Here is a 13,899-nt window from a genome sequence, read left to right as displayed (position 1 = left end):
AAAGAAAAGGACAGAAAGTGATAAATATGTTAAATTTTCAAAGCATTGATCATTCTCCGTAATGTTGTCTCTATATGGTAATAATATCTTTAAAGCTCTTGGATAAATTCATGGATTTATTCTGTTCTGATGACTAGCGGTGGTTACTGTCCAGAGTCCTCTGTATGTTAAATATGCAACCCACAGTGTGAGATCTTTTTGGAACTAATAGTACTGATGGATAATGTGGTATGAATAAATATATAAAAGGGAAAATCATCTCATGAGATGTAACTATATGCTGTGGCTACTGATGTTTAGAATGGTTTAGTGCAAATCCGCTGCTTATGTACAAAGATGCATATGATAAAATCCACATAAATATGTAAGATAGCATAAATAAATATATAAAATAAATATATCAGCATCTAACTAAACCAATGGTATTGTGTACTAGTACAGTTTATAAATGTTGTATTAAAACTGTAAAACCTATAATATTAGCAGCTGTTAATGGAATAAAAACAGTTTGTACAACCCATTTAAAATAGATTAAAGACACTTATATAAATCCTCGGTTACATGGAGACCTCCCGGGTGTTTGGTATTAAGTTCTAGAATGTATCTGGTCTTGAGTTTTCTGAGCATGTGTTCCCTATCTCCACCTCGTCTGCTAGGGAAAATTGCGTCAATCGCATAGTAGCTAAGTTCTCTGTTGTTGGATCTGTGGAACTCCTTAAAGTGTCTAGCCACCGGATATGTATTGTCTTGACTTGTGATTGCGCGTAAGTGTTGCAAAACCCTTTTGTGAACTTGCAGTTTTGTGCTGCCAATATGTTGGAGGCCGCATGGGCACAGCAGCACATATACATCAAATTCAGTTGTGCATGTGAGTAACTTTTGGATCTTGTATTCCCAAATGTTGAATGGAGTGGAATATGTGTCTTTATTGATGTCATCTATACATGCTTTGCATGTTTGCATTTAAAAAGTCCCTTGTGCGTTTGTAACCAACTAGTGCTTTCTATGATCTCAGGGTTAGTTTTTACAAGGCTGTCTCCCATAGACGGGGATTTGCTGTAAGTGATGGGCATCCTCTGCGGAAGCAGGGGTCCGACCACTGGGTCATTTAGGACCAAAGTGCCTAACAAAAATGAATGTGTCCTAATGTAATGCAACTGGTGCTATGTAAAGCGCTCGGATACCCGATTCGGGTCAAGCTCGTGCTATATAAAACTCTATATAAAAAAAAAGAAAAAAAAGAAAAAAGGCCAGCTTGATTGTATAATTTTTTTGTTTGGATTTCTGTTGCCTGCTGTACCCCATCATGATTCTGGATTCATTTGTGTCATGGTTTGTCACTGATCTTGTCATATCTTGGGTAAGATTGTCAAATTGTTTATCTCTTAAGAGTACCTATCTAGTCACAAGCATTGATTTGGATATGGCTTTGTTGATAATGTTGTGTGAATAGCCCCTTTCCAAGAATCTAGATTTGCTGTTTTCCTGAGCTTTTTTCAAATCAGATTCATTGCTGCAGATACATCTGAGCCGCAGCATCTTCCCGTAAGGTATGCTGTTGATCAAGAGCCAATAACTGAGCAGCGTCTTGCAATGGTTTTTTATTATGAATCGGGTATATAGCAATTATTTTAGGAAAATTTATACATGGAAAAATCGGTATGAAAGACACCAATGTATTTCTGAAATGGGAACAAAATATAGAGTTTAGAAACAGTAGATATTTGCACATTTCAGAAATTGGGAGTACCCATACTAGCATGAGATTTATAGGTAATTTTTCAAAATTACTTCTTTTTTTACACATTATCTTTCATTTGGAAGGTATCATTTTACTCGGGACACTAAGGAGAACGCTGTGGGGTAGGACATTGGTGCCGCCACAGTAATTCCATGCAACAATATGTGGAACATGTGTTCTTTTCAGCTACATTTAAGGTTTGCAGGTGATTCTGTGTAGAGAAACGTTGGGGTATCCACGCAAGCCATACCTCATTGGACTCCCCAGGGTGTCTAGTTTTCAGAAATGTGTGGGTTTGGTAGGTTTCCCTAGATGGTGGCGAGCCCGGGGCCAAAACCCCAGGGGCCTTCCCCAAAACCAGGTAGTTTTGTTATAGGTAATTTTGACGTCTCCACAGTACGATTTGGGCCATTTCCTGTTGCAGCCACTATGCCTACCCACACAAGGGATGTACCACTTTTATCGGGAGACCTGGGGGAAAACTGGGTGGTAGCCCGGTGATCCTACAACTTTCCCACACAGAAATGTGAGAAAAAATTGTTTTTTTCAGCAAAGGTTTTAGGTTTGCAGGGGATTCTGGGTAGGGAAATGTTGGGGGATCCACACAAGCCATACCTTGCTGGACTTCCCCGGGTGTCTAGTTTTCAGAAATGTGTGGGTTTGGTAGGTTTCCATAGGTGGCCACCGAGCCCGGGGCCAAAAACTCATGGGACCCCTTGCAAAACCAGGTTCTTTTTTTTGATAGGTAATTTTGATGTTGCTTCAATAGGTTTTGGGCCCTTGCCTGTCGCGGGTACTTGACCCACCCACGAGTGAGGTACCATTTTTATCAGGAGACATGGGGGAATGCTGTGTAGAAGGAAATATGTGGATTCACGCACATTCCAGAACTTTCCCACTCAGAAATATGAGGCAAATGTGTTTTTTTGGACAAATTTTGAGGGTTGCAAGGGATTCTGGGTAACAGAATCTGGTGAGAGCCAGACAAGTCACCATTTCTGGATTCCCCTGGGTGTCTAGTTTTAAAAATGTTTAGGTTTGCTAGGTTTCTCTTGGTGCCGGCAGAGCTAGGGCTCAAAATCTACAGCTAGGCACTTTGCAAAAAAAGGGTCAATTTTCACTCTGAAAATGTGTTATGTCCACGTTGCGTTTTGGGCCGTTTCCTGTCCCGGGCACTAGGCCTACCCACACACGTTTGGTACCATTTTTCTTGGAAGACTTTGGGGAACGAGGGGTGGGTGGAATTTCGTGGATCCACGCAGATTCCAGAACTTTCCACCACAGAAATGTGAAGAAAATGTGTTTTTTTTGGACAGATTTTGAGGTTTGCAAGGGATTCTGGGTAACAGTATCTGGTGAGAGCCAGACAAGTCACCCCATCCTGCATTCCGCTGGGTGTCTAGTTTTCAAAAATGTATAGGTTTGCTAGGTTTCCCTAGGTGCCGGCAGAGCTAGGGTTCAAAATCGATAGCTAGGCACTTTGCAAAAAAAGGGTCCATTTTCACTGTGAAAATGTGGTGTGTCCACGTTGCGTTTTGGGCCGTTTCCGGTCACGGGCACCAGGGCTACCCACACAAGTGAAGTACCATTTTTCTCGTAAGACTTTGGGGAATGCGGAGTGGGTGGAATTTTGTGGATCCATGCAGATTTCAGAATTTTCCAGCACATAACTGTGAGGAAAATATGTTTTTTTTGGACTAAGTTTGAGGTTTGCAAGGGATTCTGGGTAACAGAACCTGGTGACAGCCAGACAAGTCACCCATCCTGGATTCCCCTTGGTGTCTAGTTTCAAAAAATTTACAGGTTTGCTAAGTTTCCCTATGTGCCAGCTGCGCTAGGGCCCAAAATCCACAGGTAGGCACATTGCTAAAAAAAAGTCGGTGCCTAGTGGGCTTTCTGCCGCCCTGGGGGGAAATCGGCGGAGGGGGGGTTTGCTCCGATATGCCCCCAAGGGGGGCAGAAAGACTGTGGCTAGTTTTGGTGGGGGTGGGGGCATTGGTATGCCCAGTTTGGGCAGGCCCCACCCCCATGCATAAAAAAAAAAGGCAGCGTAATCGCTGGCACTTAGTGGGCTTCCTGCGCCCCTCACGGATGGGCAGAAAGACTTGAATTTCTCTGGGGGTGGGTGGGGGTATTGTCATGCCCATTTTGGGCAGCCCCTACCCCTACACAAATAAAAAAAAATCCCTAGTTTCTAGTGGGCTTGGGGGCTATAGCTCCCATCTGCCTCCCGGGGGGCAGAAAGACTAACTTCTGTGGGGGGGGGGGGGCATTGGCATGCCCGTTTTGGGCAGCCCCCAGCCTAATTCAAACTGCCCAAAGAAAAATCCCTGGCATCTAGTGGGCTTTCCCCCCCACCCCCCGGGGGGGCAGATAGGCTGTAATTTTGGCGGGTGTGGGGGCTTTCGTGAAATGGCATCGGCGCAACATGCGCAGTGATCGTCATTTCATAGAAACAGGGGCAGGGCCTCGGGAGCTGGGGAAGCTCTTCCTCAGGTCCCGAGGCTACAGGGCAGAAAAGGAAATCACACTGGTGCCTGCACCAGAGGGATTTCCGGTGCCATGTGCCAAGACGGCCGAGAGCAGTCCTGCGCACACTTGCACAGTGGCGCAGGACGGCTCCCGGCCGTCTTGCTCCCCGAAAGGGTTAAAATATTTATCAACATATAAACTGACATTAGCCACCATATATTTCCTCCCTAAAATACACAAAAATAAAAACAACTCTCCGGGGATGCCGACTGTATCAGCCAAAGCATCGATATTGGATCCCATGTCTAACTATATTGACTTCTTCCTCACCCACTAGTTAAAGATCTTAGCTCGTATTTACGGGATACCACAGATCTATTGCAAAGGTTAGATGGGAGTCCATGGCAAGCCACCTACAAACTAGTAACTGTCTCATTATATACAAGCATAGAACATCGTGTTGGCATACAAGCCTGTAGATACTTTTTGGGGGAAAAGAACATCCAATTTCATCAACATAATGAGATGTTAATATAAATTATAGCAATTTGTCTTACCAACAATATATTTCTATTCAATAAGGAAATGTTTAAACCAACAAAAGGCACTGCTATGGGATTTTCATTTACACCCAATTACGCAAATCTTGTGATGGGGTGGTACGAACAAAAGTATGCTTGGACACTAGAAAATGACAAATTTGTGAATGAAATAATTTTGTGGTCAAGTTTTTTTGAAGACCTCTTTCTTGTTTGGGATAGGACGAATTAAGAATCGGCGGAGTATTTTCAATATTTAATAATAACAGCTAATTTGAAATTCACATATGAAATCTGCTTAAGAGCAATAACCTTCTTAGACACAGACATTTATGTGGCCAACACCACATTACAAACCACGCTACACGATAAGGAGACTGCCACAAATTACAATTTTCATGCAGAAAGTTTTAATCAGAGTCATCTAAAATGGAGCTTTCCCTATAGTGAATTTTTAAGAATACGAAGGAATTGCTCATTGGATACGGAATGTGCAAATCAAAGCCAGATTGCATCTCCTTTCGGATGCAGGAGGCATGGGTGCCCCAGACTCAAGGCTTATTGTCTGCCAGGGCAATTGCAACGGCTGGCCCATTGGTTAGCCAGACACAATTTGACAGAAACTGATCAGGGCCAACTGCACAAATTAATATGCCCCAGAGCGGCTATACCCCCAACTACTTCACTTTTACTACAAGTGGCCCTCTCATGTTGGAAACTTGCAGTGCGATATACAGCTCCTGTTCTACCATATGCGCTGAACATCCCAGTCTGTGGTATTCCAACGCCCTCCGGCACAACGGTTGAACGCTTGGGAACAGAATGGGGAGATGTCAATGGGCTCGCAGTTTCAAGATGGAATGATTATGCCCCACACTGATTTTACACAGACACATGGCCTTCATGCAACACCGTTTCTAAGCTATGCCAGTTTGACTCGCTATATCCGACAGCATTGGTCCCCTGACGGGGTGGAACAGACCACACATGAACTGTTACAAGTATTATATACAATGGGACATAGCAGACACCTTGTTCACTGGCTCTTTCATGGCACTGAGGAGTATCTCAAAGTCTCCCTTACCCCCCCTTAGGCTTAAATGGCTGATTTGTGAATTCCCGAACAAGGAGTGGGCCCACAAATTAGAGTACCTAAAAAAGGTCTCCTGCAATGCAAGGTTTAAGCTCATACAATTCTATATCTTACTTGGGCATATTTAACACCACACAGAATAAATATTGCTTTTCCCGCCCCCTCTTCCAAGTGTCCAAGATGCAAAGCTTTAGTTGCTGATCTGACCCATCTGCTTTGGTCATGCCCTGTAATATATCCATATTGGGCGGGTGTAGCCTCTGCCCTGACTGCCGTCTCTGGTCTTGATCAATGGAACACACCTGCACAATGTTACTAGGTTTACATCCTAGGCTCAAGGGTTCCCCGACCACAATCAGGTTTGCCAACTTGGGCTTATTGTTGGCTAAACGGGGTAAGACAACTACGGAAATTCCCAAGAGATTCTAGAATTGAACACTCACGAACTGAAGAACAAGTTACTTACCTTCGGTAACGCTTTTTCTGGTGGATACAGTATCTGCCAGTGGATTCCTCACCTTATGAATATCCCCTGCGGCAGCATCCTTCGGAAATTTTTCGTAGCTCTCCACGCCAACGAGGTTGTCACAATGCCATGGCTCCGCACGCGGCGCCGCGTGACGTCACTGGAGTCATAAGAAGACCATGTCAGCGTGAATACCCATTTTTTCCATACCACCGAGGCGAAACAGACAGACCGACCATATAGAAAATACATACATAGTACACAGTATTCACACAAATACACACAGTGTAAAGTGAAAAAGGAAAGCAAAATAAAGCAAACATTTCCTTTAAGCCTACAGAAAGGCAAAACAGAGGTAATGCAGAACGACAATATGAAACAACATATTAACGAATACCTCTTTTAAGGTATAAAAGGGTGGAGGCGGTGGCTCAGTGAGGAATCCACAGGCAGATACTGTATCCACCAGAAAAAGCGTTACAGAAGGTAAGTAACTTGTTCTTCTGATGGATACGTCTGCCTGTGGATTCCTCACCTTATGAATAGAATCCAACAGTAGTCCCACTCCTGGAGGAGGGTGTCCACCCTTCTATACCAAAAAGTACTGCAGGAAAGAGCGCGCAAAATGGCCGTCCCTCCTCACTTCAGAATCTAAGCAGTAATGCTTCGCGAAAGTGTGAATGGAGGCCAAAGTTGCGGCCTTCAAGATGTCCAGCATAGGAACACCTCTGGACAAGGCAGAAGTAGATGACTTAGCCCTGGTGGAATGAGCTCTAATGCCTTCAAGAGGCTCCTTACCAGCCAGAGCGTAGCAGATCTTGATGCACAAGACGATCCACCTGGATAAAGTGCGCTTGTGCCTTGCCTTGCCTTGCCCTTCATCCGTCCAGCATAGCCCACAAAGAGCTGATCATCCTGACGAAAGTCCTTTGTTCTAGCAAGATAAAAAACTGATCGCCCTCTTAGGATCCAAACGATGAAGCCATTCTTCCTCCTTGGAAGAGTGAGGGGGAGGATAGAAAGTAGGAAGGGTAACGGACTGTCCTAGATGGAAGGGAGTTATCGCCTTCGGCAGAAAAGCAGCCCTGGGCCTAAGTACCATCTTTTCAACATGTATGGTCAAAAACGGGGGCTTTAAACTCAAAGCCTGAAGCTCACTTACCCTCCTAGCCGAAGTGATAGCCACCAGAAAGACTGTTTTGAAAGTCAGCAGTCGCAAAGGACAGCTATGCTTAGGCTCAAATTTAGAACCCATTAAAAAGGTTAACACTAAATTCAAATCCCACTGGAGCATAATAAAAGGAGTGGGCGGGAAAATGTTAGTAAGCCCCTTAATGAACCTTAAAACTTTCAAAGACTTAAAAAAAGAGGGCTGATCAGGCAAACAAAGAAATGCAGACCAAGCAGTCAAATATCCTTTAACAGTGGCCACAGCAAAACCTTGCTGGGCCAAATGAAGCGAAAAGCAAAGAACATCAGAAAGATTAACTTTCAAGGGATCAATAGACTTCTTTCAACACCATTTAACAAATTTTGACCACCTGTAGGAGTAGATAGACTTGGTGGAGTGTCGCCTGGCTGATAATATAACATCCACCACGTCAGGCGGGAGAGAAAAATAATTCAGGTTGCCCCGTTCAATCTCCAGGCACGAAGGTGCAAGCTCTGGAGGTAAGGGGTATAGAACCTGCCCCCCCGACTGCGAAAGGTGATCTACCCTAAGAGGGAGACGGAGCGGAGGGTGCGATGAGAGGTGAAGTAGATCTGTGTACCACACCCTTCTTGGCCAATCCGGGGCGATCAATATGACTTGGGCCCGGTCTTGGCGAATCTTCCTCAGAACCCGAGGAATCAAGAGTATGGAAGGAAACACGTAAAGTAGTTGTGAACTCCAACTCAACTGAAAAGTGTCCCCCAACGCCCCCTGCATTGGAAACTGGAGACTGCAGAATGACGGGCAGTGCGCGTTATCGAGAGTGGCAAACAGGTCCACCCGAGGAGTTCCTCACGTCCGAAAGATGTGTCAAACTACCTCCGGATGAAGCCTCCACTCGTGGTCGGCGGAGAACTGCCGACTGAGACTGTCCGCACGCACATTCAGCATCCCAGCCAGATGATTTCCCATCAAGCAAATCCGATGGTCCTGAGCCCAGGACCAGAGTCGCAACGCCTCCCTGCAGAGACGGTACAACCCTACTCCTCCCTGCTTGTTGACATACCACATTGCGGTAGTGTTGTCCGTCAGAACTTGAACCAACTGACCGCAAAGGGAAGGGAGAAAGGCCTTGAGCACCAAACGTATCACCCGCAATTCCAGAAGATTGATATGAGACAAACTTTCAATCTGGAGACCAAAGACCCTTGATCTCCAGATCCCCAGATGAGCACCCCACCCTAGGGTAGAGGCATCCGTTATCACTGTGGTCACCGATGGAGGAAGATGAAAGGGCTTTCCTTGAGACAGATTGCCCTCCACGCTACACCAAGACAGATCCGCTGCAGCTTCTCTGGAGATCCTGACAGACTCCCTGAGATCTCCGTTGTGCTGATACCACTGCCTGCGGAGGCACCACTGGAGCGCCCTCATGTGCCAGCCTGCATGGTTGACCAACAGAATGCAGGAGGCGAACAGACCGAGCAAGCGTAGGACCTTCAGAACTGGAACAACCACTCCATTGTGAAATGAAGGGATCATTTCCTAAATGTCGAGAATCCTTTGCGGAGGAGTGAAAGCTCGACACACAGTGGTATCCAATACCACCCCTATGAACATGTTGCGCTGAGAGGGCTCTAGTTGAGACTTGGTTACATTTATCAAAAAACCCAAATTGAACAACAGCTGAGCTGTTACCTACAGATGATGAAGCACCATCTCTGGCGATTCTGCCTTCAGAAGCCAGTCGTCCAGGTAGGGGAAAACTGGAATCCCCGACCTCCTGAGATGGGCAGCCACCACTGCCATCACCTTGGTGAAGACTCGAGGTGCAGTAGTAAGACCAAACGGAAGAACCGCAAACTGGTAGTGTTGCGACCCAACCGTAAAACGGAGATACTTCCTGTGCGACTTCAGGATTGGGATATGAGAATACGCATCCTGTAAGTCGATGGACACCATCTAGTCCTCTTGTTGCAGCGCCTGAAGAACTTGCGCTAGGGTGAGCATCTTGAATCTCTCCTGTTTGAGATATAGATTCAAAATTCTGAGATCCAGGATTGGACGTAACCTGCCATCCTTTTTGGGAATCAGGAAATACCGGGAGTAGCATCCCTGACCCCTTTCCTGCTCCGGAACCACCTCTATCGCACCTTTTTGTAACAGGGCAAGAACCTACTTTTGGAGGAGAAGTAAATGTTCCTCTGTGCAGAACCCTTGGCAAGGAGGGTAAGGAGGAGGGAATTCCCTGAAGGGAAGGGTGTACCCATTTTCTACGGGATCTAGAACCCAAAGGTCCGATGTGATTGATTTCCAATCTCGTAGAAAATGGGTAAGTCGACCTCCTATGGGACCTACATGATCCAGGATGGCAGATCTAGGGCTGCTTTCTCGCATTACCAGGAGGGGCTGGGGAGGTGGAGGAGGAGGAGGAAGGATGACACCCGGCTCCACGTTGGCGACCTCGGCCTTTACCCCTATAGGGCTTATACAAGGGGTTTTGTTGTTGCTGCTGTTGCTGTTGAGGCTGTCTGAAATTCCGACAGGAAGACCTCCCGAAGCCTCTCTACCTCTTATAACCATAACCTCTCGCCTGTGTCTGCAGACCCAAAGATTTTGCTGTGGCCTTACTGTCCTTAAATCTTTGCAAAGCCGAATCTGCCTTCTCTCCAAAAAGTCTAGATCCTTCAAAAAGGTAGATCAAGAAGAGCCGATTGGACATCGGGAGAAAACCCAGAAGACCTCAACCATGCGTGTCTTCTTGTTGCAATAGACAAACCCATTACTCTGGCAACAGAATCCCCCGTGTCCAGGCCCGACTGGATGACCTGGTGAGCTGCAGCCTGAGAGTCGCCAACACCTCACTGAGATTACCTTTGTCCTCTTCAGATAGCTTAGGAAGAAGCTGTTTGGCAGAGTCCATTAAGGCATGAATATATCTACCCAGGAGACAGGTGCCATGCTGGCTGAAGAAAAGACCTTCTTCGCAGACTGCTCCAGCTTCTTAGAATCTCTGTCTGCAGGAGCTTGCGGAAAAGCACCTGTGGACTGCTTCGAACAAGAAGCCTGAACCACTAAGCTCTCAGGAGAGGGGTGGGAAGACAGGAACACTGGATCCCCAGGAGCAGACCTATATCTTCTGGACACAGACCTCGAAATCGCAGGAGCAGAATGAGGATTGCGCCAAACATCCGGTATGGGCTCGGTCAGAGCATCATTAAAGGGCAAGAGTGGTTCGATCACCGAGGACGGTGATGGAGCACCTCCGTAACAAGATTAGGCTTCTACTCAGCCATAGGAAGCTGCAAATCTAGAAGTCCAGCAGCCTTCCTAATCACAGAATGGTAGGGAGCAACCTCTTTCGAGGGGGAAGCCTTTTGAGAAACAAAGTCCCACTCCGGAGAAGCATCAAGTCCACTTGCCTCACACAAGTCTTCAAACACATCCTCTGTGTCATACACTTCTCCTTCTTCCCTCTCTTCCTGGTACTGCTCCTCCTCCAACAACCTCTGCGCCTCTCTCCTCGAGCGCATCTTCGGCAGCGGTGTCGATGGAGCCACACGTGGCATTGTTGGCTCCGGGAAAGGGGGCCAGTGGATACTGCTGAGGCACACCCAAATTATATGCCAAAGGACCCATGGGACCCGAAGGTGTACCAGAGGGGTACGAAGCCCTGGCGAAAACTCCATACATGGTATTAAGAAAATGCGATGGATCTGAACCCTCCGGAAACTGAGGAAGTTGAGCCGGTTCGATATCCATACGAGGCACCTCTGGAGTCGGCACCACTGGAGCCACAGGCAGAGCCGCAGGAGCAGAAGGAACCTCATTCTCAACCGGATTCAACACACCTTCTGAAGCTGGTGAGAATCTCGGCATCGACGACCTATCCGGAGTCCCCTTGGATGATGGAGAATGGACTGGAGTTGCCTGAGAGACTGAAGGAGAAGGAGAGACAAAGTCCTTTACTTGACGTCGAGGAGTAGGAGAAGGCGACCTCGACTCCACAGCCTTCGACGACCGGCGCCGTGAAACATGTCTTTTCTTCTTCTTATGCTTCCTCTTGGAGTCATGCGAAGTCGATGACCTGGACTTCGACCTTTTCCGACCCCTTTTTTCTTTCTTTGCCTTGGTCATAGACAATTTGGCCTCCCGTTCCTTAAGAGCCTTAGGGTTCATCTTCCTGCAAGAAGAGCAGCCCTCGACTTCGTGGTCAGATGACAAGCACCAAAGACAGTCTTCATGCGGGTCCGTGATAAACATGTGACCTTCGCATTCTTTACAGGGCTTAAACCCAGACTTCTTCGGCGCAGACATGCCAAAAGAGAAAAAGATACAATCGACAAACAAAGTTTCCAGTCGAAAGTATGGAGAGTCCCACAAAAAAACGTTAGCGTCGACAGCGCGGAAAAAAGGGAACGGACGTCATCACGCCAATGTGGTCTTCTTATGGCTCCAGTGATGTCATGTGGAGCCGCATGCGGAGCCATGGCATTGTAACGACCTCGTCGGCGTGGAGAGTTATGAAAAATTTCCGAAGTATGCTGGCTCAGGGGATATACATAAGGGGAGGAATCAACAGGCAGATGTATCCATCAGAAGCTAAGCGATGGGGCTTGGCAGAAAGTGAGGCTATCCGTAGAGAAGAATTCAGAGGATTACGCCAAAAAACTCTCTCACTCGAATGGGCTATCATGTTGGAAGGATTTAAAGCGCTAGATACAGCCTCACGTGATAAACAATAATATGCTAACCCCACTCACGTATCCGTTGGACATCCCTGTTGCCCCAATCATCTCACTACACATTGTATACACACTTACATATTCACTACGCCCACTCCTGCCTCCAATACACACCTAGTAACACGTAACATACTAGTTTTGTAGGGGGAATGGCTGGGGAGAATGGGGTCATTAATACATAGTGCACAAAAAAGGTACATTGTACAATAATTCTTCCCTCTATATGCTTTATGTCAATGATCAATTGTATGCCCGATACTGTCTGAATGCAGCAAAAATATTGATACACTGTACCGTTTTACTGAAAAAGCAATAGATTGTGTTTAATAAAAAAAAACATGCCTTGTAATGTCGTACATCCGCCCCAGTGTATTGCTCTCCGGGAGTAAGGCTTTTATCCCCCAGCTATGGTGCTTCAAAATTTAAAAGCATCTTGTGTCATGTAGATGTTGTTTTTTCTTGCCATAGTATATTCTTTCAACCAGTGAAGGTAGTAGTTTTTCCCTTACCCCTGTATGTTGTTTCCACAGACTAATGTTATTAGTTTGGCTTGCCTTGGTGTTTGTCTCTTTCACATGTGAGTCGTTGGTTTGACTTGCACAAGGCTGTTGTTCCCTAGGTGCACTGCTGGCATTACCTACCCAGGTGAGTCCCCACCACATAAGAGGTGTTTTTTCACATTCCGGTATGATGATGTCCAGGGGAGATTTGTTGGTGTGATTTTCCCTGGTGAGCTGCTCTCCAATGTGAGCGTTGTTGGTTTGGCTTGCCCCAGTTTTTTTTTTACTCACATGAAAGAGGTTGTCTTTTTACTGCCAACTAATGTTGCTTCACTGTGGCTTGTTGATACGGCTTGCCCAGGTATATTCCTCCCCTTTAGCAGAGTTGTTAGTTTGACTCTACACAGTGTTTTGCTCCCAATCGTGAAAGTAGCCTGTCTCACCAATTTGTGTTTCTTCCTCAGGTGGCAGTTTAAGTCAGACTCGGAGGACATTGGCTTTGGAATCTACAGGAAAACGAAGGCAGGCGAGCGTCAGAAAGCAGTAGATATGATTGAGGTGGTCACCACTGACCGGTACAATGCACATTTAGTACCAGAAGATGGCTCCCTCATCTGCAATGACCCTGGCGTCTGTAAGTTAATGCAGCTTTCAGCTTTTAATCATCTAAATATTACACTTGTACCCTCTGATTTTCATGGAGGCAAAGGGATACATTAGAGTGGTGATGCACTGTCTTTGATAATAACAACAAAGTAATGAATGGAGTACTTGAAATATTCGCAGCCATGGTAAATGCCTGTCTCAGGTGCTAGGTGATGTCCTTTCCATAAGAGAACACAAGTGCAAAACAGTCATGGGTCCCTTTCACCCAGATGTGAGTCGCGGCTCGCTGTGCCATAAGGCTGAGGCTTCACCTAACTCATGTGGCTGATCAAGATTGAAAATGTTCTGGCCTTGCTTGGGGGCCCTCCATCAACAATCATACATACTGACTAGACCCACTCACATACGGAGATCCCAGAGCGCTTTTTCCAAAGATACGTTTTGTGTAACATCTTTGCCTTACTTCAGAAAGGCTAGGAAATACACAATTGTATAACTTAGCAGCCGAAACTGCCTACATTGCCTATTTCGGTAATTTACTTTAAAAGCCAGCTCTTTTTTATGGCTCCTGCGCTAGGGTTTTG

The 13,899-nt window shown here is 46.2% G+C and overlaps 1 protein-coding gene and 1 long non-coding RNA gene across 6 annotated transcripts in view; one reads left to right on the top strand and one right to left on the bottom strand.

Annotated features, from left to right (window-relative positions):
• Positions 1-13,899, bottom strand: part of LOC146784024 (uncharacterized) — a 324,690-nt gene that overhangs the window by 151,025 nt on the left and 159,766 nt on the right. The window lies entirely within an intron of this gene.
• Positions 1-13,899, top strand: part of LOC146784025 (SEC14-like protein 2) — a 418,275-nt gene that overhangs the window by 363,017 nt on the left and 41,359 nt on the right. For all 5 annotated transcript variants that reach the window (XM_085635841.1, XM_085635839.1, XM_085635840.1 and 2 more), the window contains one exon: positions 13,174-13,343. In XM_085635841.1, the coding sequence (XP_085491967.1) occupies positions 13,174-13,343 (170 nt within the window). The remainder of the gene's footprint in view (positions 1-13,173; positions 13,344-13,899) is intronic.

This window comes from Triturus cristatus, chromosome 11, assembly GCF_964204655.1.
Source record: "Triturus cristatus chromosome 11, aTriCri1.1, whole genome shotgun sequence".
Classification (NCBI taxonomy): domain Eukaryota; kingdom Metazoa; phylum Chordata; class Amphibia; order Caudata; family Salamandridae; genus Triturus; species Triturus cristatus.
Note: the sequence above shows the minus strand (reverse complement) of the source record. Positions and strands in the feature narration are given on the sequence as shown.